We start from the raw sequence: 25,865 nt of genomic DNA on the forward strand, positions 1-25,865 counted from the left end.
ATGGCATTACATGCCTTATGGAAGGTTTTGCCAGGCTCAGAGGATAGATCAGCTATTTTGTTTGTGCAGGGAGTATCTTCAATGCTTTGTTGAGATGACATTTTGAACACAACACACATTTTCTTCTGGCTAACATATATTTTTGGTGATTTGGGGGTTGTTGTTGTTTTTTATTTGGTACAACTCCTAAAGGAAATCTGAGTTTCAATTATGAATAGTTTTGAAAGAAACAAAACTGAGAAGTGAAGAGATGCCAAATTAGCCATATCCAGATTAGATACACTACAGAAAAAGCTGCTAAGCTGCATTCTTAACAAATCAAATGATTCCTCCTAGAATACTGTACACTAGAGCCCACTTTATTTCAACTTTTTCACATTTCAGGAAATTATTATAATTTATTATTTGAAAAAAACAACCCCCAAAATGACAATTATTCCTTTATTTTTTCAATGAGCTACAGGCATTTTAAATTTAGGCACAATGAATTTAAAATAGCTATTTCCCATCCCCTTTCTTGCTTTGGGCCAGCTGTATACAGTGAACAGAATAAAATCATAGAAAATTAGGGTTGGAAGGGACCATAGGAGGTTATCTAGTCCAAACCCAAGCTCGAAGCAGGAACATCCCCAACTAGATCATCCCAGCCAAGGCTGTGTCTAGCCAGGTCTTAAAAACCTCCAAGGATGGAGAGTCCGCAACCTCCTTGGGTAACCTGTTCCAGTGTTTTATTACCCTCCTAGCAAAGAGTTTTTCCTAATTTCTAACCTAAACTTCCCTAGCTGCAAATAGGTCATCTGCCACCACTGAAAACAGTCTTGCTCCATCCTTTTTTGAACCACCCATCAGGTAGTTGAAAGCTGTTACTAAATTCTCGCTTCCACTTCTCTCCTGTAAATTAAATAAACCCAGTTCTCTAAGCCTCTCCTCAGAAGTCATGTGCCCCAGCCCTCTCACCATTTTTGTTGCTCTCCACTGGCCTCTCCAATTTGTCCACATCCTTTCTGTAGTGGGGGCCCAAAACTGAACACAATACTCCAAATGTGGCTTCACCAGTGCTGAAGAGAGGGGAAGAATCACTTGCCTTGATTTGCTAGCAACACTCCTAACAATGCAGCCCAGTTCCCAAGAAGGCTAATGGCACACAAGGGCATGCTGCTGGCTGATATTCAGCTGATTGTCCAGTAGAACCCACAAGTCCTTTTCTGCAGAGTTGCTGCCCACCCAGTCAGGCCCCATGGTATGTAGTGGTGCATAGGATTGTTCCATCCTAAGTGCAGACTTTGCACTTGTCCTTATTGAACCTCATGAGATTTCTTTTGGTCTAGGCCTTCAATTTCTTGAGGTCACTCTGAATCCTAGCCAATCCTTCAGTGCATCTACTACTCCCCCCAGCTTGGTGTCATCTGCAAACTTGCAGTAAGGGTGCACACTCTATGCCACCTTCCAGGTCATTGATTAAAATATTGAACAAGCCCCACGACTGACCTCTGGAGCACTCCACTTGATGTCAGCTGCCAACCAGACATTGAGCTATAGATTATTTGAGATGACATTTTGAACACAACATACCCCCCCCCCCCCCCCGGTTGCCATCTTGGGACCAGAAGTCCCATGTCCTAACCCTTGACCTTTGCCATCGGAAGTCCCTCCCCTTGCTGCCAGAAGTACTCTTTTCGGGAAGGGGGTTTGCCATCTTGGAACCAGAAAAAAAACCCAACAAATTATACACTAAAAATCAAAACACTGACAATAGCATATTTTAATTTTATTTAAAAATATATTTTTGGCCTGATTTGTGTGTGTTTTGTTGTGTATATACAGATGATTGAATAATAGCTCAAAATGAACTCTTGTACACTGTGGGGGGATGAAAGTAAGGGTGGGTATGGGCATTCTGGGGGGGGCTGTGTGTGTCTGCATACTTGTGTGTGTATATGTAGGTGGGTATGGGGTTTGTGGGAAGGCAGAGGGTGGCTGGGGGTGCACATGGGGGGGGATACATGTGTGTGGTGGGGTGTGTAAGTGTGCAAGGCTCCCCCCCAGTGCCAGGTGGGGGGGGGTGAGGGGGAGGGTGTGGTTGTGGGGTTTGCAGGTATGGGGGTGTGCATGGGAGCCCCTGCACACGCACCCCCGAGCCATTCAGTCCCTGCCCCACAATGGCCTGAACCCCACATGCTCTGCAGTGCCTCCCTGCCACTGCCAACAGCACACAGCCCACACCTGCTCCAGACTCAGTCCCAGAGTGGATCAGCTGGAACCCAGGCACAGTGCAGACCTCACCCACTCTGCACCACACGCCCATGGCGCACACGTCTTGCTGCCCCCTGCACAGTCCCGACCCCGCATGCCTGCTCTGGGTTCTCCCACCAAGGCCCAGCAGCAGCAGTGTGGGACAGAAGCTGTTGCTCAGCACTGGGGGAAATGCAATCCCTCCCCATTGACACTGCCAGCACTTTCTGATATAGCTTCCCGGAGCCTGCGCTGTGCTGGGCTGCCCTGTGTCTGCTCTGCACTGCCACTGTTGCCCCACCAGGCAGCCCAGAGGCAGCAGTGACACAGTGTAGATGCTGGGCAGCACAGCATGGGCTCCAGGAGGCTACACCAGGAAACGCCGGTAGTTGTGAGGGAGAGGGGCCGCATTTACCCCATGCTGAGCAGCAGCTTCTATCCTGCGCTGCTGTTGCTGAGCCTGGGTGGGTGAGCCCAGAGCAGGCACAGGGCACGTGGGGTCAGGGCCATAGGTAGGGAAGGCTAACTGGGCTCAGACTCCCCCAAACTTAGGGGGAAAGCAGGTATGGCCAGAGGGCAACCCAGCCACAGACTGCAGCAGTTGGGGCGGGGCACACTCGGATACCCTGCGCAGCCAGGATCGCAGCCAGCCCAGCAGGTAGGTAAGTTTCTTTCTTTACCTGGAATTGGTAGGGGTAGATCGAGACCCACCCCCCCACAGTGCAGGAGGCATTGGGTAGGGGCAGGGGCAAATCATTCACTCCTGCCCCACCCCCTGCTATGTGCCCAGGGGGCAGCAGGACAAGCCACAGCTGGATGGTGCCTGGGCCAGGCAGGACTGAGGAACCCGCTGCAGCCTGGAGAAAGACCTGCCACGGGCCAGATTCGACCCACAAGCTATATTCTACCAACCATGCCCTTGTGGCAGAAGGCCACCTCTGTTTCTCCCCAAAAACTCTGCTCTGTGACAATTTGGGCCCTGCAAAGGGTACACACCTTACCCTCTCTCTTTAGGTGACCTGAGCTGAATACATTCCTGAGGGAGAGGAGAAACCTGCTCCTTCTCCCTACGCAACTGGCACCACATACCTGGGTGAGGGGCTTGGACACCCTGGTGGGCTAGAGACTGCCGGTCTACCCAGCAACCAGTGATGCATTTCAAATTCGTTGGCTGACAGCCAACAGGTGCTGGGCTCCATTGGACCTGGTAAATGAGGTCATAAGGGCTAAGTTAAGGACTGCCCAGAAGGAGGGGCAGCAGGCATGAGGAAAACTCAGAGAGAGAGAAGAGCTGGACTATATGAAACTTACTCTCTCTCTCAAAACTGATGATCAAGGAACTGCCTGCCTCCAGAGGGAATCTCCACCTGCCTCTGGATGATACTTGTGAGTAAGCTACTTGAGATCTAACTAGATATCTAGCTTGCAGTAACTCAGATACGTGATCAAAGGCTACCCCAGGCACCCTGTTTGCTCTATGGGATTTCTCTGATACTACTCAACGCTGTACCCTATTCCAACCCTACTCCTTGTAACCAATAAAGTTCTCCTTTGTACCTAGCGTGGGAAACTTATTGGGAGTGGGTCTAGATTATGCCTTGGGGTCCCCTTGGTTCAGCTGAATAAGGGAAACCACTACTTGTGCTTCTGACTGAGGGAAGCACCCCAAGTTCTTGGAGTGAGTCAAGTACCCTCAAGGGCTACTAGGCCTGTGTTTCCCAGGGGGCGCAGTGCCAGAATCAAGCCCATCCCTGGGTGGTGGCAGCTGTACCCCCAGGCTAGCAGGTGTGCTCCAGGAAGGGGGTCAGCCAGATGTGAGGCACCCCCAGGGGCGCACTTGGAGCCTGGAAGGTGGTTGGGCAGTGAGGTGGATGGCTCAGTACAGGAGCACCCCCTACTGGGCCGCCACAGCCCTAACCTCTTTTTTTCCCCAGTTGGCTGCCCACCTCCTCCCCAAACTGTGCTGTCAGGTATAGCAGCCTGGGAGCTGACTTTGCCTGTGAACACTGAGGTGAAAAAGGAATAATTTCAGCCCTTTCTGCATTCTCTGTCACTAGGTTGCCTCCCTCATTCAGTAAGTGACCCACACTTTCCCTGATCTACCTCTAGTTACCAATATACTTGTAGAAACTCTTCTTGATACCATTCACATCCCTTGCTAGCTGCAACTCCAAATGCACTTTAGCCTTCCTGACTTCATCCTTGCATACCCAAGGAATACTCTCTTATACTCCTCCGCTAGTTGTTTGTCCAAGTTTCTACTTCTTATAAGCTTCCTCTTCATGATTTAACTTACTGAAGAGTTCACTGCTAAGCCAAGCAGGTCTTTGGTCACACCTGCGAATCTTCCTGCACATCAGGGTGGTTTGTTCCTGCACCCTCAGTAAGTTTTCTTTGACGTACAGCAAGCTCTCCTAGACTCCTCTCCCTTTCGTGGGCAGGATCCCCTGGGAAGCCTGCCTGAGTTCCCAGAGCAATTCAGTCTGCTTTTCCGAAGTCTAGAGTTCTTACACTTCTACTTTTCTTGCTTCCTTTCCTCAGGATCCTTACCTCAATCATCTCATGCTGCTGCCTGAGTTGACATCCAGTACTGCATTCTCTACCAAGTCTTCCCTGTTTGTGAGCAGCAGGTCACGAGCACTGCCCCTAGTTGGCTTCTCCAACACATGCACTATGAAGTTGTCCCCTACACTCTCCAAAAACTTTCTCAATTGCCTGTGCACTGCTGTATTGCTCTCCCAGCAGATGACAGGGTGACTGATATCCCCCATGAGAACCAGGGCCTATGATCAGGAAACTTCTGCTAGCTGTCTAAAGAAAGCTTCATCCACCACTTCCTGGTCTGGAGGTCTATAGCAGACCTCTACCACAACATCACCCTTATTGCTCTCCCCTCTGACCCTAATCCAGAGACTTTCAACTTTCAAGAATAATAGGCAAACAAGACATTCAGCTGTTCCAGATCTCCTGTTAATCTCTGAAGCACTTTAAACACACACGTATTGAAAAGACATTTTGCTCAGCAGAGCAGATTAACTTACCAACACAAAGTATGTTGAAGCAAAAGCCTTGTGACGTTGACTTGTTGACCAGCTGATCTGGAAGACTGTCGAAGCCAACATGACCAGACAGGGACAGGTTTCGAAGGTCATCATTCTGAAATTCCAAGCAGAAATAGTTGTAATTAAGATACAGTAGAGTGATTTATGTACGTGAAAGATATAGAAATACTAGGCTATCAGAGGTGTGGAGAATAGTCTCTCAACAGATCTTCCACAAAATATGGCCATAGACAGCTGGACAGGAAAACCCCAAATGCTCCAAGGGGGGAAGAAAGTTCAGGGACTGCAGAGTATGCATGTGGGTAAGCCTAAAGTTAAATCTCCCCCTACCTGAGAAGTTTTACTCCAGTTGTAACCCAGATACCTTCCTCTGGAGGCAGCATATTTTTTCCTCCAGCATAATCTCATGTGCAGCTGCCCCAAGGTCCCCACCTTCAGGCTCCTGCCTCAGTATTCCCAGCATAACCATCTTAGTACTACCATGACCTCACCTGTAGGCAAAATGAGGTCCATCCAGCAGATTTCTAACCATCTACAAATCTGGTCTAGTTTCCTCCCAAGTCCATGTTTTCCTTGTATATGCTCTACCCAACTCTCTGCACCCAACTCAGAGGTATCTGGCAACAACCCAAATCAAAAAGCAAAGGCTTCCAAAGCCTATTTCTTCAGTGTGTGACTGGTGGGTTTGAACACACTGGCACTGAAACCAGTGCTAGGCAAGAGCTTCAGATACCTCATAACTCGTCTCGTACGGACACCGGAGCAGCAGACTATTAAGTCCTGCATAACATCAAGCACAAAGCAGTCCTGTCCCATCCATGTCACATCATGCTATAAATCTAGCCCCATCTAGTGACCCTCCTGTCATACCACCACATGATGTACCAAGGAGATCAGGCTGTTTGGCCTGCTTCATCACTACTTTACAGCATTGGTGGTCCAGAGGGATCAGATGCTGGGGTGCAATTGTTGTGCTGAACATTCCTTCAGGTGTACAAGGGAACTTCTACACTATTGCACCTTAGCAGCCCTTCAAATACAGGATGTGTCCTCATGACAAAGGTTGCTGTTAGCACTCATACTGTGTCCCAATTGGCTCCTTGGAATTTTGACTTCCATTATATTACAGGCAGTTCTCGGACTTATGACACAATTGGTTCCTGAAAACTGTGTCTTAGCTCAAAACGAAGGGCTCTTGGCTGGAATCTTCTTAGAAGTCTTGGCTGCAGGTTCTTCTGGAGTCTTGTCTGCTTTCTTTAAAGAAAGCATCCAAGGAAGTTTGGACAGATGTTCTCCAGGGAGATGAGCGATGCAGCAAATTTGTTCGCTGGCGTGGCATCGCATTAGATCAAGCGTTGTAAAGTTGAAACTGATGCCATAAAGTTGACACAGGGTGTTAATTTATAAACATTGGAAGTGCAAAATGTTGCAACTCGAAATGTTATAAGTCGAGGATGGCTTGCATTCCTGATTTAAGCCTGATTTAAGCTATTCTAGTTTGTCACTGAAAAAAGGCTTTTGAAGACTCCACTGTAGCAACAGAAGTGATCATTTACAGATGCCCCCTAACAGGAGAGTGAAGGAGTTTGAATAAGAGATGAGCCCACAGGGAACACCTTGCTAGCAAGTTAGTGAGAAACAGATGGTCTGTCAGAGGTTGCCTACTGCCCCATCATGAAGTTCATGGTTAGTTTTTTCTCATTCATGTATGCCTACATTTATTGAACCTGGTGATCAATATAGCAGCATAAACAGAAAATAGGCTAGTTTATTCTTATGTCTTGAGTGTTAGTCTATAATCACAACATAGCATAACCCACATTGCTTAAACCAGGGGTTGGCAACATTGAACCCATAGGCTGAATGTGGCCTGGGGAGCTTGGTCTTTGATGGCAGGGAGCTTCTTATGCTGCAGTGAGAAACCAGTAGCCCCACAGTGGGGAAAAGCAGCAGCAGTGGTAGGAAACTTCCTTGTACAAGTTTCCCCTTGCTTTATGTAGGTTCTGTATGTGCAAATTCACTCTTATGCAATGATCCTTTTTATACCAAAAATTCATTGTGCGCGAGGTAAATTCACTCTTATTTTATCAGTGTGGTGGAAGCCTGCAGTCAGCTGCTTTGTGTGGTGCACTGTGGGAGTGAAGCACACCAAAATATAGTCTGGATCTGTGCTCCTCCCTAGTTGTCTGCAACACTCATTTCTGTAACTGCCATCCCCATTTGTGATAGTGCCCTGTGCTTGTGTGTACTGTCTGCTGTTGGCGAGTATCAAAATTGTCTTGTAAAAGTGGTAAAAATGGGTCTGGGGGTCAGTACAGTAGAGGTCTTGGAACATATCCCTATTTGTTACATTGTAAAGCGAGTTCCCTTTATGCAAATTTGAATTATGTGCCATTTTCTAGGAATGCACATATAGCATAAAACGAGGGAAAACTGTAATGTGGTAAGGGTGGAGGAAGGGCAGCAGCTAGGTCCTAGTGCCAGCACATCTCAGACTCTATTTGGGTCACTCCAGTCTGCAATCAGGTAAAGTTGCCAACCATCTACTTAAACAGTATCCCGCAAACCAACTAAATCCATTTTAGCTTTCAAAGTCTTTTGCAGCATCTGTCAATGGCGAAAGGAAGCATGAAAGAGCAAGTGAGTGAGAGTGACATGATGAATAGCTTGCCATTACTCACAACCTCATCCTACATAAGGTGAGAAAGCAAGGAAATCATTCGCCCCAACACATTTTCCATTCCACAGCACATCTCAAGTTCTGAAGTCTCATCAGAAAAGTACTGTCCCCGATTTGGAGAGCTGTCAGTTCTTCATTCAGCTTTGCTTATGCCAAGGGATGGTTGACCAGTTGTTCCCTCCCCACCCATTGGTCTCAGTGAGTCTGGCCAGGCACCCGGAACAGACAGACAAAAATGGGGCTGGTTACAGCAGCACAGACCTTATAGGATGATGGTTTGAAGCAAATCCAATATTATATTTAAAGTTTTCCAGAACAGCTGTACAATAGCTTGTGGGTTAGTCTATAAAGTCAGACATGTTGGTTATCTCTTCTAGCAAAGCATATTTACATAAATATCTTGAATACAGACAGAAAATGTAGTGAAATGGCAGAAGAGCAGCAATCATTCCATACAGCTCATTTTTCTACAAGAGGCTATAAAACTTAAGACGTCAAATTTTATAAGCTCTATAACACATAGAACTTAAAGTCCTACAAAACTCAGACCTCAAAATTTTCTAATACCAGATATTTGTGTAGGAACTACTACACAAAATTATACCTGATTTAAAAGCCACCAAAGTCAATGGGAGACTTTCCACAGATTCAGCAAGCACTGAATCAGGCTCTTTGGCACCTAGACAGTCTCTCTGAGCCAAAAAAATTAAATAAATAAGGATCAAGCCAAAGACTGCATTTCATCCTCCCACTTGCTGGAAGACCACAGGGAGATCACCAGAATCATCATTAGGGCAGGGCACACTACACCAATGGTTGGACCCTGGGCAGCTAGAACAAAAGTGGCCAGTGGCAGAGGTGCCTGGCCAGACATGCTTCAGAAAACATGCCAGCTGTGCAAGTACACCCCACGGCGGCTTATAATACGTTACAAAAAATGGATACATTAATCAGTTTTCAGGGACTTGAACAAAGTGGAACAGAATTGCTCTTAGGCACCTAAGTCCACTTAAGCATTTTGGAACAGAATCTAGCCATATGAATTGCTATGCATTACAAGTTGGCAAAATGCCAGCAGAAAGCCAATGGTACTTCTGAGTATAAGCATCCCTGGACAAGTAAGACTGTATGATGCAGCACCTGGAGACACTTTCTCCTTACCTGGGATCATATTTTTCCTGCACTTTAAATGGAGGACAGTGGAAAAGCAGAAAGAATTTAGACCAGGGATAAGCAATATCTTTGGCCACCGGAGTGCTGAAAAAAACTGCAAAGTCTACCTTGTAAGGTGCTAGAGTGCTGGCATGCCAGAAAAACAAAACCTGGGCAGGGGAGACATGGCAGGATGCATGGCATATTGATATAATTAATCATAATTGCTCCTTTTTTTAAAATGGTAAAATGCCAGGTTTTCTAAAAATTCTAAGCTTGGTGACAATAAATAAAACTTCATATACTACCTTTTTTCTTGTATATTCTGTTCATTGTGATGAGAGAAGAGAGAGAAAAAGAGAAAACACAGAAAAAGGGAAAGAGAAAGAAAAAAAATAAAAGGGAAAAAGGAGGGTGTGCCCCTTGCCACCAATGTCTCCCAATGCTATGCACTGCAGTTCAGGCCTGCTGATTCAGGGCAGTAGCCAGCAGAGGGAAGCAGCAGCCACCAGGGCTGGGGGGCTCAGGCCTCCCTGATGGTCCCAGAGCGGGGTAAGCCCAGGCCCAGGCCTAGGAAGGAAGGCCTGGCCATGGCTCAGGCAGACAGATGGCCCACCCCACCCCACCCAGGCGGGGGCAGCACAGGACTGCCAGGGCCAGGTGCTCTGGGCATGGTACAGGCAGCACAGGGGAAGCAGGCACTGCGGACAGGCTGGCCTGGCTGGCCCCTTGGAAAGGCAGGGCCTGGACAGGAAGCAGGGGCTGCCCCAGGGCTCTATGGGCTCAGGGTGCAGATGACAGGCAGGCAGGGGCATCCAGCAGCACCTGAGATGAGGCCTGGCCTGCGCAGCTCCACAGGGATGGGATGCAACTACCTGGCCCATGAGGGAACACCGCTTTACCAGAGTAGGATGCCAAGCTCAGGGGGCTCCCAGCTCCAGGCTCAGCCATCCTGAATACTCGGCACAGCATGAGTGGGACGGAGCCACCCCTAGTGTGGGAGCCTGGCTGCAGGAGCCCCCTGGGCTTTGGGAACAGCTGCCACAGGCAGCAAGGGTCAAGCCAGCTGGGAACCCAAAGTACAGTGGCTCTGTGCAGTGCCTGCCCCAGTCTGGAGGGGAGCTGTGGGTGGGTAAGGCTGAGACCAGGGCTCTGGCAGGCCAGGACAGCCATGAAGACTGTTCCTGGGTGCCTCACAGGGCTGGGCTCCTGCAACATGGGTAGCTCTGCCCTGCTTGCATTGTGTCTGGCGCGCAGGGAGGCAGAGCCCCGCATCCTGCCCGGGCCAGGCAGTGTCTCCTCATGGGCAGAGAGACTGCACTGCATCTCTAAGGAGCTGCGCAGGCTGGGCCAGGACCCACCTTGGGTGCCACTGGGCACCCCCACCTGCAGCCCAAGCCTGAGGAGCCCTGGGTCAGCCCCACTTCCTGCCCAGCCCCCGCCTTCCCAAGGGGCCAGCTAGGTTAGCCTGCCCACAGCACCTCCTCCTGCACCTGCTTGTCCTACATGTCACCCGGCTCCTGCCCCGAGCACCTAGGTGCTGCCCCGCCCAGGTGGGATGGAGCATGCGTCTGTCAGAGCCTTAGGCTTGCCCACCTGCTGGGAGCCTCCAGCACAGCACAGCACAGCACAGCACAGCACAGCACAGCACAGCACTTGCCAGGGCCCAGGCCCTGGCCCTGCCCACCCACAGCTCCCTCCAGGGGCTGGGCCAGGCTGGGGGGCATAGCCTGGGCACAGGGGGTAGGGTCAGCAGAATGCAGTCTCGGCCTGTGTTTGCCCGAGTCCACCCCTAGTGCCTTCTGCAATGCTGGGACCTGCGGCAGCTCCAGAGAGCCCAGAGCAGCATTTAAAAAAAAATTAAGCAAATTTCCTCACACCTCTCCATGTGCCATTAACTGGCATCCCTGCCAGGGGTTTCCTATTTCTGATTTACACCAAAGGAGGCAGTCAAGATCAATGCTATTCACATTGTGCTCCTAGTAAAATAGCACAGACATCTGGAGAGGGGACAAGACTAGTACAGGTTTCCTTCACTTTATGCAGGTTCTACATGTGCAAATTCACTCTTATGCGATGACCCTTTTTATACCAAAAATGAGTTATATGTAAGGTAAATTCACCCTTATGCAGTCAGTATGGTGGAAGTCTGCAGTCAGCCGCTTTGTGTGGTGCATTGTGGGAGCGACGCACACCAAAATATAGTCTCCTGTGTGGATCTGTGCTCCTTGCTCATCGTCTGCAACACATGTTTCTGTAGTTGCCCTCTCCATTATGGTAACATTCACCACCACCCTGTGGTTGTGTGTACTGTCTTGTGAAAGTGGTAGAAATGGCTCTGGGGGTCAGTACAGTCAAGGTCTTGGAACGTATCCCTATTTGTTACATTGTAAAGTGGGTTCCCTTTATGCAAAATTGAGTTACGCATAGTTTTCTAGGAACACATGCACAGCATAAAGGAAGGGAGACCAATATGTTCAATGCTACACAGAGACACGGTTAAAGGGGTTTTGCAGTTCTCTCAGTGCATGCAAGTTATTGTGTTACATGTAGGGGTCTACCAAACTCAGGGGGGCAGCTGGCCAATTTTGCAGGCTGCCATTTTCATAGGTTAAGTGCTGCAGGAATCCATACACACACCCTTAGTGGCTTAGGGGTTCCAGCAGTCCCACCCCTCCCTGCAGATTGCCACATGGCCCCAAACCATGTCTTAATTACCCTGATTAAGCCTGGGGAAGCCATTAATCCACATTATTAAACATGGATTAGTGGTTTCCCCAGGCTTAATCAGGATAATTAAGTTGTGGCTTTGGGCCATCTCCAAGCAGTGGGCTCTGCACTTTTGGCAGGCTCTCAAGAAAAAAAATAAGAATCCATAAAACTCCCCCCTCCAAAAAACTTACAAGTAAAGCAAAGTATGGGAAGCCCCACAGTCTTGAAGCAGCAGGGTGGCAGCCCCCCCTCCCTCCCCAAAACACAAATACAAAATGGGTGACACCTAGATGGATGGTAGACCTACAGAGCAGGATCTGGGAGTCTTGGCAGATCACAGACTCAGTAGTAGTCTGCAGTGTGGCGAATTCCCCTTTTGTACGGCTGCATTTTGGGACAACAGAAACATCAATAGAAACATTAGATGCAAGACATGGGAAATGATAGTGCCTCTACTCCTTAGTTTAGGCCTCATCTAGAATATTAGTTGCAGTTTTGGGCTCCACCTTTTTAAAAGGACACAGAAAAGTTAAAGAAGGTCCAGAGGTGAGTAACCAAAGTGAAAAAAGAGCTTGGAAGTCAAGCCATGTGAGGAGAAATTGAAGGAAATAGGCAAGTACAGCTTGTGGAAGAGAAGGTGCTTAAGACAGGACATTATAGAAAGTTGAAGGGCTGCCATGAAGAGGAAAACCACCTTCTTTTCTGCTGCAAAGGGGGACATGGACCAATGTCTTGAAGTTGCAGCAAAGTAGATTTAGATTGGATATCAGAAAAAACTTCTTCACTGTAGACATGCCTACACAAGATGCTGACTGAGCAGTAGCCAAAAACCTGTACAGTATCACATCACAGCACAGACAATGCTAATATACTACTGCACAGTTTATTAGGCTATTGAGTGGCAGCATGACCTAAAAGACATTCACTGGTGCTACTGCACAGTAACTCTGGTTACTGTGCATTTGTTTAGTACTTGCTAATACAAGTACTAATTAAATACACAGTAACGACTGCGCAGTAGCAACTCATGTAGACACACCCTGTTAGAACAATGAGGCACTGGAACAGACTGCTTAGGGAAGTTATGGATTCTCTATCGTTGTAGATGTTCAAAAAGAGGTTGGAAAGATATTGGTCAGGGATGACCCAGGCATAGCTACGTCTATGTTCTGTTATGGGTATTTCCAGTGCTTCTAGGCTTTGTTGGTTGCTGCATGGGGCTGGAAGGAAATTTTTCCTTCTGGCTGCTACATTTTCCTCAAAAACATTGGGTATTGGCTGCAGCTAAGGTTGGAGATTTTTAAACTCTTGCTGGGTCTTAAAAATGGAGGTTGCTAGCTAGAGGGTCTTACCTCTCTCCTCCTCCTTACAAGCATTTTTTAACAACCTTTGCAGCAGCAGGATGTTAGCCACTGTGGTCCTCCTTCTTTACTTGTGGCAGATTAGGGTGCTATGCCTTGTGGTAGTCTCTGGCCTCTGGTGAAGGGGGAAGAACTGCGCTGAATGACCTCTAGGGTCCCTTCCAGCCCTAATTCCCAAGGATTCTATTAAAGTTAACCCCATACCCTCCTCAAATGCCACTCTTATCCCCTTCCCATGCCTGATCGGCTGCTCTCGTTCTGCTTGCTGCCCTAACCTCACTGTACTGCCTGTCCTGTCCCAGGTCTGCTACATGCTGCACAGAGAGGCTGCTCATGCCACTTGTCGCATGCATGCCTGAGGTTGACTGCCTAGGCCTATGGTAACAGATCTTCCAATCTAGAAAGAAACCCCTCTCTTTCATGGCTACCCCTGCATGAGAGCTAGAACTTCTCTGCAAAAAGTTACCGGAGGTCAGTGCAACAGAGCTTACCCGATGATCTTTTCCCCGGGAAAGCTTCCCCGCTTTCCCGGGGAAGATCTTAGAAAAGTTTATCAAAGAGGCCATCCTTAATGGACTGGCCGACGCCAACATCTTAAGGGATAGCCAGCACGGGTTTGTTGCGGGTAGGTCTTGCTTGACCAATCTCATTTCCTTCTACGACCAGGTGACCTATTACCTGGACAAGGGAGAAGAGATTGATGTCATATATCTTGACTTAAAAAAAGCCTTTGACCTGGTTTCCCATAATCACCTCTTAGAGAAACTGGCCAATTGTCACCTTGGGTCCTCCACGATCCACTGGCTGGAAAACTGGCTCCGGGGTCGGACCCAGAGGGTAGTAATTGATGGAAGTCACTCATTGTGGTGTCCTGTGACCAGTGGTGTCCCCCAAGGCTCTGTCCTTGGACCCATACTGTTCAACATCCTCATCAATGATGTGGACACTGCAGTCAGAAGCGGACTGGCCAAGTTCGCTGATGACACCAAACTTTGGGGGAAAAGCATCCACATCAGAAGACAGGCGGGTGATCCAGGCTGACCTGGACAGGCTCAGCAAGTGGGCGGACGAGAATCTGATGGTGTTCAACGCTGATAAATGCAAGGTTCTCCACCTTGGGAAGAAAAACCCGCAGCATCCTTATAGGCTCGGCAGTGCTATGTTGGCCAACACTATGCAAGAAAGAGACTTGGGGGTCATCATTGACCACAAGATGAACATGAGCCTGCAGTGCGATGCTGCGGCTAGTAAAGCAACCAAAACGCTGGCTTGCATCCATAGATGCTTCTCAAGCAAATCCCGGGACGTCATTCTCCCCTTGTATTCGGCCTTAGTGAGGCCGCAGCTGGAGTACTGCATCCAGTTATGGGCTCCACAATTCAAAAAGGATGTGGAGAAGCTTCAGAGAGTCCAGAGAAGAGCCACGCGCATGATCAGAGGTCAGGGAAGCAGACCCTACGATGACAGGCTGAGAGCCCTGGGGCTCTTTAGCCTGGAAAAGCGCAGGCTCAGGGGTGATCTGATGGCCACCTACAAGTTTATCAGGGGTGACCACCAGTATCTGGGGGAACGTTTGTTCACCAGAGCGCCCCAAGGGATGACGACTAGGCCGAATGGTCATAAACTACTACAAGACCGTTTCAGGCTGGACATAAGGAAGAATTTCTTTACTGTCCAAGCCCCCAAGGTCTGGAACAGCCTGCACCGGAGGTGGTTCAAGCGCCCACATTGAACACCTTCAAGAGCAAACTGGATGCTCGTCTTGCTGGGATCCTATGAACCTGGCTGACTTCCTGCCCTTTGGGCAGGGGGCTGGACTCGATGATCTTCCGAGGTCCCTTCCAGCCCTAATGTCTATGAAATATGAAATCTATGAAATCGCCTCGGCCAGAATCAGGATTATTACGTTTTCTTCTCCCATGAAGCTTACAAGGAAGAACTTCCCTGCTGAAAGGCACTGTAGTGCAGGCGTGTAATCCTTTATGGAAAGACATTCCCTCCCATTGCACATTTTGTCCAATCAGAGCTTTATCCAAACCAGGTCACCAGGGGCAGATCCAAGGGAAGGGGAGCATGCTGACATGCCCCCTTCCACCACTGCCCCTAGCTGATCTAAGTGCAGAGGGAGCCCCAGAGCTGCTCCTGTCCCACAGTTGTGTGGGGAAGTCAAGTCTCAACAAGAGAGCACAGGTTCCTCCTTTCAGCACTTGCTCCCTGCCTGTGCCTCCCCACCCAATCCCTTCGCAGATGTCCCCTGCTAGCCAGCAGCAGGCGCTGTAGAGGGAACCTGTGCACTACTGCTGTTGCAGTAATACCAACTGTCACAAAAACATCACAAGACTTAGGATTTCCAAGTCAAAATAACTCCAACTCATGATTTCCTGATCAAACGCCGCTGGAGTTGAAGCTCAGGTATGGTTTTTCCTGCTGGCGGGAGAGAGTGTGCAGGGGGAAGAGGGCCAGGAGCTGCATATTATGCAGACCCTGTCAGGCTGGGCTGGCCCTTGGTAGAGGTGTGGGCACCACTAACACGGTGCCACACTGTGTTCCCTTATGCTGCTTCAGGCCATGCCATGTGGGCTCAGCTGGAGTGGCTGACACAGCTCCTGCCGAGCCCTGGCATGGCTCCTGCCTGACTTCAAGTCCCTGACATGCGGCCAGGTGGGGCAGGAGCCATGCCAGCTGTGCCCACATGGCTTGAAGCGGTGCATAGGAACACAGTGCAGTACTGTCCTAGTCCAGCCTGGCCGCATGCCAGGGACTTGGGGCAGGGGAGGGGAAGCAGGGAGAAGTGGGGAAATACAGCACAGAACCAGGCTGGTGGGGCCTGGATAACCTGTGGCTCTCAGCCCCTTTCTTCCTGCACCCTCTCTCCTACCCCAAGTCCTAAGCACACAGTTAGGCCAGGCCAGTGCTACACGGTTTTCCAAATGCTGCTTTGGGTCACGTGGGTGCAACTGGGGCAGCTCCTGCCCAACCCAGATGCACAGCTGGGCATTCGGGGTGGAGGAGGCAGTGCAGGGAGAGAGTGTCTGCAGTCCTCAACAGCTCATCAAGTCTCCCTTCAGTCAAAATAATTGCCCACCCCTGCCATTTCATTTCATGCAAGAGGACTTATGCATCAAATCTAGAAGGTCAGAGATTAGCCCCAAGCCTAGTAGCTCAGACTAGTTTCTGTCTAAGGCACATAGAGTTCCTGTAGCCAACAGCCCACAAGAGAGCAATCTGGTCAGCATCGCATTCAGTAGGAGGTAATTGCCAAGCCCAAATGACCAGATACCCATTAACTGCTCAGTGAACTTGTGCTCCCTCAACACAAGGGTGAACCATGGCTCAAACCTGTACCTCTGAATTTGTAGAGAAGACATCTTAACCAGACTGCCATTGCATTCTTTATCCCAATCCAAGTGATAGGAAACATCTCATAGATCATCTTCCTCTTAGGAGTTGATCCGTTCCCCATTTTATAGATTTCATAGACATTAGGGCTGAAAGGGACCTCAGAAGATCATCGAGTCCAGCCCCCTGCCCCAGGGGCAGGAAGTCAGTTGGGGTTACAGGATCCCAGCAAGATAAACTTTAGACTTGAACCTACCTCATGCCATCTGCAAACAACAGTCAGCAGCAAGCAAGAATGAACAGCAGCTTTGTTTGGGACTACTTAATGGAAGCTGGGGATCAGAGGTTTTTTAGATCTCAGATTTTGGAGATCAAAACTTTTGCTGCAGTTTCTCTGCACACTCAGACAAGCATTCTTGCAGTTATACTTGTTTGAGAATTTGAGCCCAGAAATAACCCTTTAAAGAAAGTGAACGCACAAGATTCTGCAGACTAGAACTATGCCACATAGGCCACACAAAAAGACATCTAACAGGCAGAGGGAAGGGCATGTCTGTCTTCCTACAGCCCCACAGAGCAACTCATTATAACATATTTTCCTGTGACTGCCTGTTTTTTCCAAAGTGGGTATTGCTCAGTACTAAAGCTCTCAGATCTTTCCTCTTTTAGAATCTGCAATATACTGTGGTCATCTTACCAGCAAGCAGCAACTTACTGGGGTGAGTCTGCCCTTGAGAGAATGCCCAACACTAGCATCTCAGCTGACAGAGGCATCATTTGTCCCCAAGTTCTCTGTCACTTCAGGGAAAATTAAGAGCTTCCCATAGGAAGACGGCATTGCCAGTCAAAATATTATTTTGCAACAGCGTAGCCACTGAGCCCTCAGGGGACTGAAGAAGTTTCTCCTTGAATAAAGTTACTGTGTTGCTTTATAATCTTGGACCACTGGGATGGTGAAAAACAATTGTTATTTTGTGTAAGGGAAGAAAGAAGGGGGATTTAGTCAACAGCCAGCACAGAGGCCACACAGTATCTCATAGGGTAAAGCGTGGCCTGCCAGAACAGCCAAAAGGACAATACAGTATCAGTTTCAGTTACACAGAAAGCTGCTCTGCAGTTACCTCAGCTTAAATCTGAGGGGCTTTTGGGCCCAAGGAGGCTGCAAACAGGACACACTAGAGACATTCCTCTGAGACGTTACTATTTGAAGACAATAATAAGATCCTTTTACAGATCCACACAGTTCACAAGATAAGCCCAGAGCTTTCAAATAGGAATTCATATCATCAAAAACATTCCAACTTGTTGTAAAACAAGATAGATGCTAGTCTACGCTGTGTGCTGTTTAACATATTAATTTGTTCGCTTGCATAGGATTCCTGAAGTAGACTTTTCTCAGGTGATGTTGTTCCACCACTTGGTTGTATTAGCTTTCTGTTGTAGTTTCTTAGTTTTTCACAACACAACTGCTCTAGTATTTTTCCATGGTCAAAAAGTGAGCGAAAGCTAAGAGCTGGCATTTTTTGACAGGTGCCTTGAGTCTAACGAGGGTGAGAACCACTGCTATAGGTTTTCTACAATTGAAGGCAGTTTCAGAGATGAGCTTTAAGAAATAAACCTTGCAGCTAGGGATGGACATTCAAAAAGCCAGAGGCTAAATTGATTCAATCTTTGCAAGTTAGTCTAACCTGCTTAGGTTGAACCAATTTGCAAATACACAGTCATACACAGTCACAGTCCCTCTGGCCTGAGGAAATGCAGGTACATGCCTGCAGCCGCTCAGACCAGGCGCCAGGGGGCAGTAGAGTGCGCCCTCAGCTGCAGTGAAGCTGGGAGGGGGGGTTGCCAGCCCAGGGAATAGCCTGGACTGAACTGGCCAGAGAGAGGGTTTAATTTCCCCCCACTCTATCCCACCAGCAGGGACCAGAGCCAGGTTCCACCTGGGACTCCTGCAGCAGCAGGGGCATGGCCAAAAAATGACTGGCATGGCCCCTGAGGCAGAGGGAGGTTATTCAGGGAGGGGGGTTATTTCCCCTTCAACCCTTGGCGGACCGCTGCCACCCACTTTGTGCATGGGGCAAGTGCCAGGATAAGCCTCCCCCTCCACTGGACACTGGGTGGGGGGGAGCAGGAATCAGAGCTACCATGGACAGCACAGTGGCACTGGGGCATGGAGGGACACCATGACAGGGACTGCTGTCCCATCAGGGACCTAATTCCTCAACGCTCCAGGAGTCAGGCAGGTGCTTGGCCAGAGCCAGGCTGGCAGGGAGGAGGCTTAATTTTGCTGCTGGCCTCACAAACAGAGTGATTGGCAGCGGTGATGACTGGGGTAGGCAGACCCCAACTGCGGTTTCCTGGGAGCAGTGGGGGTAGAGGGGGGAGTAAACCACCCCCCGCCACCCCTTCTGCCTCTAGGGCCATGGTGGCCAGCCAGGCCATGCCCCCACTGCTGCAGTAGCAAGCAGGGAGCATCATATGGACCCCATCTCAAGTCTGTGCTGGTGGGACACAGAATGGGGAATTAAACCCCTCCCTGGCCAATTAAGTCCAGGCTACTCCCAGGGCCTGGCCATGCCCCCCTCCCCCCATTGCTGGAGCAGCCAGAGGAGAAATGCAGGTTGGTGCTGGTGGGACAGGGATGGAAGGGGAGGGGGAAATAAATCTCATCTCTGTTCCCTTCCAGGGCCGCTGTCTGGCCAGGTCCCTGCTTGGGCCTGCTTAGCAGAAAACCCAGCCCAGAGAGCATGCCAAGATGCTGGAGGACTCTGGTTTAACTTAAACCAGGAAGGGGTCTGGGACAGAAGCTGCATAAACCTGTTTGAGCTCAATTAGTTAAGTTTAATACTACAGTCAACTAGGTTCATCTGAAACCAGTTTCAGCCATTTTGAAATTGGTTTATATGCACTGAACTTATGTTCTGTTACAGGTTTAAACCAGTTTCTGATCACTTAAACTGGTTTAAGTGTGATGTCTGTCCTTAGCCTGGAAAACTACATGATCCCGGACAAGCAGAGAAGCAAAGGCCTATATAACCAGGAGTTAAGAACAGCTGCTTGAACTAGAGTGGTGTCAACTTAATACCAACGGGAAGGCTATCCTTACACTGATAAGAAGCAATCCTTTCCAAGTTTGGATCACAGATGCCCGACAGCAGGGATTTCCCCTTCCTTTATGTCTGCATAATGCACAGGCTGCCAAAGCAAGAAGCTAACAATACAACTGCACATTCAAGGTGGGGGACAATCTAGGCTATGGCTCTTAACTGTTTCAGATTCAAGGCACCCCTCAATAGTCTGAAAGCATCACTTGGAAAATGCCAGGTCTTAGTTTTCACTCATTTTTGAACTACGGACTAATAACAGAGCAATTCTTCTGCTACAAAAAACTCAGAGACCGAAAAAGGTCAGAACATTTTAAGACCATGTATTCCTATTTGAAACCTTTGGATTTATCCTGCTAATCATGCCTGCACACCTACCAGTACACAACAGTGGCCTAATGACTCATCAGTTAAGCAATTAGCTGCCCTTCACAGGTGCAGAGGAGCCACCTGGAGGGAAGGAGGGAGATAAAAGGTTATAGTTTAAGTAGCTTGTTAAGTTACCTATTCCTTTATGCACAGCCTACCAGCAGCTGCACCAGGCTGGGAAAGCCCCTCTCCTGCTGCTGCTGCTTAGGCTTCACATGGGTTTTGCTCAGAGACCTGGGGTGGAAAATTTTCCAATGCTCTATTTTTCCATGGGAAATTTTCTATTTCTAAAAAGTCATTGTTTCACAACATTCATTAGCAACAATAAATGGATACCAATACCATAAAGGGTCTTCATAAAGTCCTTGTGCACTTTTAAAAACTTCAATAACTTAGGCTACAGGCATGATAGAAACAATATGCAAACAGCATATGAAAGCAAATTTATTAAAGTTTTAGGACAACTAGAGTACACAAAGCTAGACTTCAACATAACCACCATCCATCATGATACAGCGCTCATTCCGATCTTCCAACTCCTTGAAAACGTTTCCCAGTTGCTCTTGAGTTATTGCACTAACTGCAGTGGTGATCCTAGCCCTAAGTTCCACCAAAGAACTTGACTTTGACAAGTAAACTACACTTTTAACATGTCCCCATAAAAACAGCAACAGGTCAGGTGAACAAGGTGGCCAAGCAACTGGTCCACCTCTGCCTATCCACTTCTCTGGGAAAACGCCATTTAGGAACTGTCGTGCATTCAGAGCGTAGTGGCACAGAGCTCCATCTTATTTAAGAATAAATTCATTATTACTTATGAAGTGTAGCATTGTCTACACTAGATGTCCTAAAACTTTAATAAATACGCTTTTAAATGCTGTTTACAGACTGTTCCTATCATACCTACAACCCAAGTTATTTAAGTTTTTAAAAGTGCACAAGGACTTTATGAATACTCTGTATTAGGCAAACTTGGCAGTTTCAAAGTTGTAATGAATGTTTTTCAGGTGATTAGTCCTAGGAAATGTGAGAGAGAGTACATACATGTTTTATTGATTTGTAAACAGGAGGATAAATTCTCTCACATAATAATCCAAACCAAAAATCAAGTTATGAATTCACTTAGTTGGCTGTACAGGTCAAATCAAAACCAAAGCTAAAATTCTTAGTGCATCTCAGACATCAAGCAAAAGCAAAACCAAAACTAAAACTGTGACTAACTTGTGTTTCACTTTCAGTTCAGCAAACACACAGAGCAGTGTCTCATTTCTTTTCTTGAGTTGGAGAAGTCTGAAGTGCTTGCGTAAGATCAAGAGGAGAGCATGGGGGGCATTCCCTGCCCCCCCCCAACATTGGCCCTCAGCAGCCAGGGAGTGGGGGGTGCTGAGAGAAGCACTAGCTGGTACCCACCCTGAGACTGAAGCCTCACCCCACCTCAAGAGAAGTACCACTGGCACTTCAGGTTTTGCCACTGGCACTTCTGGGGTCAGCGATCGGGCACTGGGGACCTCCCACCCCCCACCCTTGTCAGCAATCAAGATTGAAAGAGCAGGTCCCTCCAGGGTACAAGCCCTTGTGACTGATAATGCGAGTAACATGAAAGCTGCATGGCAAATGTTAAAGGCAAAGTATCCTAATTTAATAGTATTGTCTGTCTTGCTCATGCGTTGAATCTTCTGGCAAAGGACATAGTGTGAATACAGTGAAGGCAATACTGGAAAACTGTAAAGCGACTGTGAAGGTATTCAACGACCATCATGTTGCTAATCAGACTTTGAAGAAATTACAGAAAGAGAAGCAGGGGAAGGAAGGTGCACTTTTATTGCCACGAGAAACTAGATGGGGCTCGGCTACAAAGTGTTTACATAGATTGCTGCACACAAAGAACTGTTTGCAGTGTGCTTCAATAGATGACGCAGTATCCCAGATTATTCCCATGAATATCTGGAAGCAGATTCTCAACAGCTATGTGTTCTGGGTTAGAGTTCAAGGAGCATTCAATTTGCTACTACCAGTTTCAGTGGCTATCAAAACAAATGTTTGCTAAGAGATCCAAGTTTTGCTCTCAACCAGTTCATCTGGCAGCAAACCTTTTGGATCCTCAACACAGAGGACAACATTTATCAGAAGATGAATTATCTACTGCTCTCGATACAATTATGGAAGTAGCTAAGAATGTCCTCAACATTGACGAAATAGCCATGTTGATAGACATTGCCGAGGGCCACACAAAAGAAAAAAACAAAACTTTGGAGCAGACATCAGCATAGAATGGCAGCATAGAATGCTCCTCTCCCATGGCGGAAGGGATACTGTAACACCCGACTGTTGTCCAGGATTGCTCGAAGGATCCTAAGCATTCCACCAACAGCAGCTTCTTGCTGGAAGGCTTTCAGCTCAGTCATGACAAAAAAAGAGGAATAGACTAGCAAATGAATGCACTGCGAAGTTTGTTTCTATTTCTCAAAATCTTGTGCTTCTGACTGATTTTCCAGAAGCAAAATTAGTCAAGAAGCAGCAATGTGATGATACGTTGTCCTTGCCCATAGACTCATTGGTAAAAGCATCCTTTAGCAAAAGAGAATGTGGTTCAAGTAGTTCTGAATCAGATTTGCCTCTATCTGATTCTGAAATGGCACTAGTGTGTAGTGCAAGTGATTCTACAGCTAGTGACAGTGAAACTGGAGGTGCCACAAGGACCTCAGTGGAAGAGAGTTAAACTCTGCTGAAGTAGATGGGTGGACAACCATGGCATATCATGCACTGTTTTTTGGGTGTGCTAAAATTAGCGTGTCAGTTTCAGTGCCTTCAGGTTTTTTTCTTAAATTTGAACAAGCAATGTGAGCGAAGTACATGCTATTGTGTATTGTCTTTACATTTTAAACAAGTAGTCCAATAAAAATAAATCTCTTTCCACATAAAGCTTTGAATTTGTTTGAATATAACATTTAAGCCACATTAAGCGTGCTGTATTTAATTTTTTTCCTAACCAAATATTTCAGTTCAAATACTTGTGGCTATTGGGACATAAAATTAACATGGGGTACCTATATTTAGTAAACAAAACTTAAAAAGTCAAATAAACATGCTAAATCAGATCACGCTTTATTTAGGGCATTGGAAAATTTTCAACTCAAAATTCAATTCAAAGATTCCAATTTAAAGTTTTCCAGAAAACCCACATCTCTGGTTATGTTGTTGTGTTGTCTGGCTGGGCTTGCCACCACCTTCTCTCCACCCTCCAGTCAAAGATCCTTGGGAACAGCTCCCAGCAGCAGCTGTATCCTAGCAGGTCTGTCCATGGCTCCACACCCTGCTTCAAGAAGCAGCTGCAGCCCCTTCCCCACAGCAGGGAGGGGCAGGCACTAGCCAGGGTTTTAGCCGGGACTACATATATGTTAATGAGTTTAACAAATATAAATTAGAGGAGGTTAAATGGATAATTTTTAAGCAATATTTACATCCCTAGTACGTCTCCCCACACTGTAGTGACCTCCTGGCAGCAAGGCAGCCTAGATGATTTTGCCTTGGGGTAAAAGTACATATGGGAGTTAGGGGTCCCTCATAGGAAGGTACTTGCTATTTTGTACTTAGCCATTCAGTTCAAAGGCAATCAGAGCTGTAGGAAAAAATGACAGCTTCTAAGCCAGCTGGAGGCTTCAGGATATTCTAAAGCTCGACACACAACCGGCAGCCATAAGCATGCGCCCCTTTTCCTCACTGCCACAGTGGGTATGACAAAGCAGTGGTGCCTTCACTGCTTGGAGATTCCCTCTCCTTTCTTAGTTAGCATTGGGTCTCATCTTCCTGAATGTGAATGGCCCTATTTCCAGGTGCAGCCTGATTCTGCTTGACAGCTCAAATAGGGGGAATAAGGTTCCTGTATGCTTATCTACTCTGGTCTTTGGCATCTCAGGCATAGCAGGAGTCTAGTAGCATGTTGCTCCAGTGGCATGCTGGGCAGACAGAAAGCTAGGAATTACATGGTGTTTTGGACATGTTCCTTATACTAAGCCATGCACACAGCATCATTCTTTCTCTGCTACGACAAGTCTGTGCCTGACAATGATGCCATACAGGGGAACTCTTCAGGGACTGATCTGCAAGTTTTACAGAACTTTTGCACCAGCCTGGATTTGCCAGCATTGTACAGTAGGTAGGAAGTATCATCCTGGGAGGAACACTTGGCCAAGTTGGGTTGGTCATGATCCTTCCTGACCTGTGTGTCAAGGAGCTTTTCCTAACTCAGGAGGTACATGGACTAACCAGAAGTGATGCTCTGGTAGACTTGGTCCTGGCCAAAGGAGATGACCTGGTGACCATCTTAAATATAGAGGGAAGTCTGGGCGACAGTAACCATGAAACCATCATATTCACTGTCCAATGTATGGTAGACAAATCTGATAGCAGGATTGAAGTCTTGGACTTCAAAAATGCAAATTTCAGCAAGCTTAGGTCACTAGTAGGGGAAGTGCTGTTGCACCAAACTGACTAGCACCATGAATGAAAGGGACCTGGGGGTAATAATAGACCACAGTATGAATATGAGCCAGCAGTGCGATGCTGTAGCCAGTAGGGCAAATAATATTGTGGCAGGCATCAATTGATGCATCTCCAGCAAAACCAAGGATGGGATTCCTCTGCTTTACTCAGCACTGGTGAGACTGCAGCTGGAGTACTGTGTCCAGTTCTGGGCACCACACTTTAACATGGACAAGCTTGAGAGAGTCCAAAGAAGAGCCACCCATATGATCAGTCTTACACAGCAAGCCATACGAGGAAAGACTGAGGGATCTGCGACTCAGAGGGACCTGTTAGCAGCTTACTGCTACAATAGGGGAGTATATCAAGGGCTTGGTGAGCAACTGTTCACAAGGGCACCCAAGGGCAAGACTAGGAGTAATGGACACAAACTCCTGGAAAACCGATTCAGGCTCAACATTAGAAAAAACTTCTTCACAGTCAGGGTGTCCAGACTGTGGTAATAAGCTCCCTCCAGAGGTGGTGCAATCGCCTACCCTGGAAATCTTCAAGAGGAGACTGGATGGTTGCTACCTGACCCCCAGTTATCTTTCCTGCTTGGTGTGGGGGGCTGGTCCTGATGATCTTCCAAGGTCCCTTCTGGCCTTATAAATATTCAGTATAACAATTAATAGATTGCAACCCGATTTCACCTATAACCTTGTAATAGCGGTGCACTGACAGAGATTTTGGGGGCCAATGCCGATAGTCAATTTCCAATATAGCTGCGTGCAGCTGGCATATCTGGCGTAGGGGCAGAAAGGGGCATACACAATTCAGAATAGACCTGCACCATAAAGATACTCTGCAAGTGGAAGAGGGCGGGGGGGGGAGCAGGACAGGAAAGAAATTACACACAGGAGTTCCAAAATGGCCAAAACTGGTTTAAGACAAACCTGGCTGGACTGAGCATCAGACTTAACTGACTGAGGTCAAACCGGTTTATGGAACTTCTTTCCCAGACCCCTCCCTGGTTTACGTTAAACCAAAGTCCTCCAGCATGCTTTTCAGCCTGGCCTGGCCTGTGCTCTCTGGTCCGGAGAGCAGGGCTGGCTCTGCCCCTCTGCTCTCTAGCTAGAGCAGTTGTGGGGGTATGTCCCACCCCGAGGCAGAGTGGGCAGGGAGTGGATTTATTTTTCCTCCATCCTCTCTCTCCCTGAGGGACCTCAGCCAGGGTTTGTTTGCCCTGGGGTGAATGGCAGAGGTGGCAGCTGGGGCTAGCAGTCCTGACTGGGATCTCCTGGAGGGGAGAGGTGATGGAGGGGAGAATAAGCCCCCTCCCTGCCCCCTTATTCTTAGGAAGCCATGCCAGCCAACGTCTTGCAATGCCCCT

General features: G+C 47.9%; 1 protein-coding gene across 1 annotated transcript in view; it reads right to left on the reverse strand.

Annotated features, from left to right (window-relative positions):
- The window catches only part of LOC102562771 (septin-11), a 112,441-nt gene that overhangs the window by 55,322 nt on the left and 31,254 nt on the right, over positions 1-25,865 (reverse strand). Inside the window, exon 2 of the mRNA XM_014595765.3 lies at positions 5,274-5,388. Within this exon, the coding sequence (XP_014451251.1) occupies positions 5,274-5,388 (115 nt within the window). The remainder of the gene's footprint in view (positions 1-5,273; positions 5,389-25,865) is intronic.

The sequence above is a fragment of the Alligator mississippiensis genome, chromosome 2 (assembly GCF_030867095.1).
Source record: "Alligator mississippiensis isolate rAllMis1 chromosome 2, rAllMis1, whole genome shotgun sequence".
Taxonomy (NCBI): Eukaryota; Metazoa; Chordata; order Crocodylia; family Alligatoridae; genus Alligator; species Alligator mississippiensis.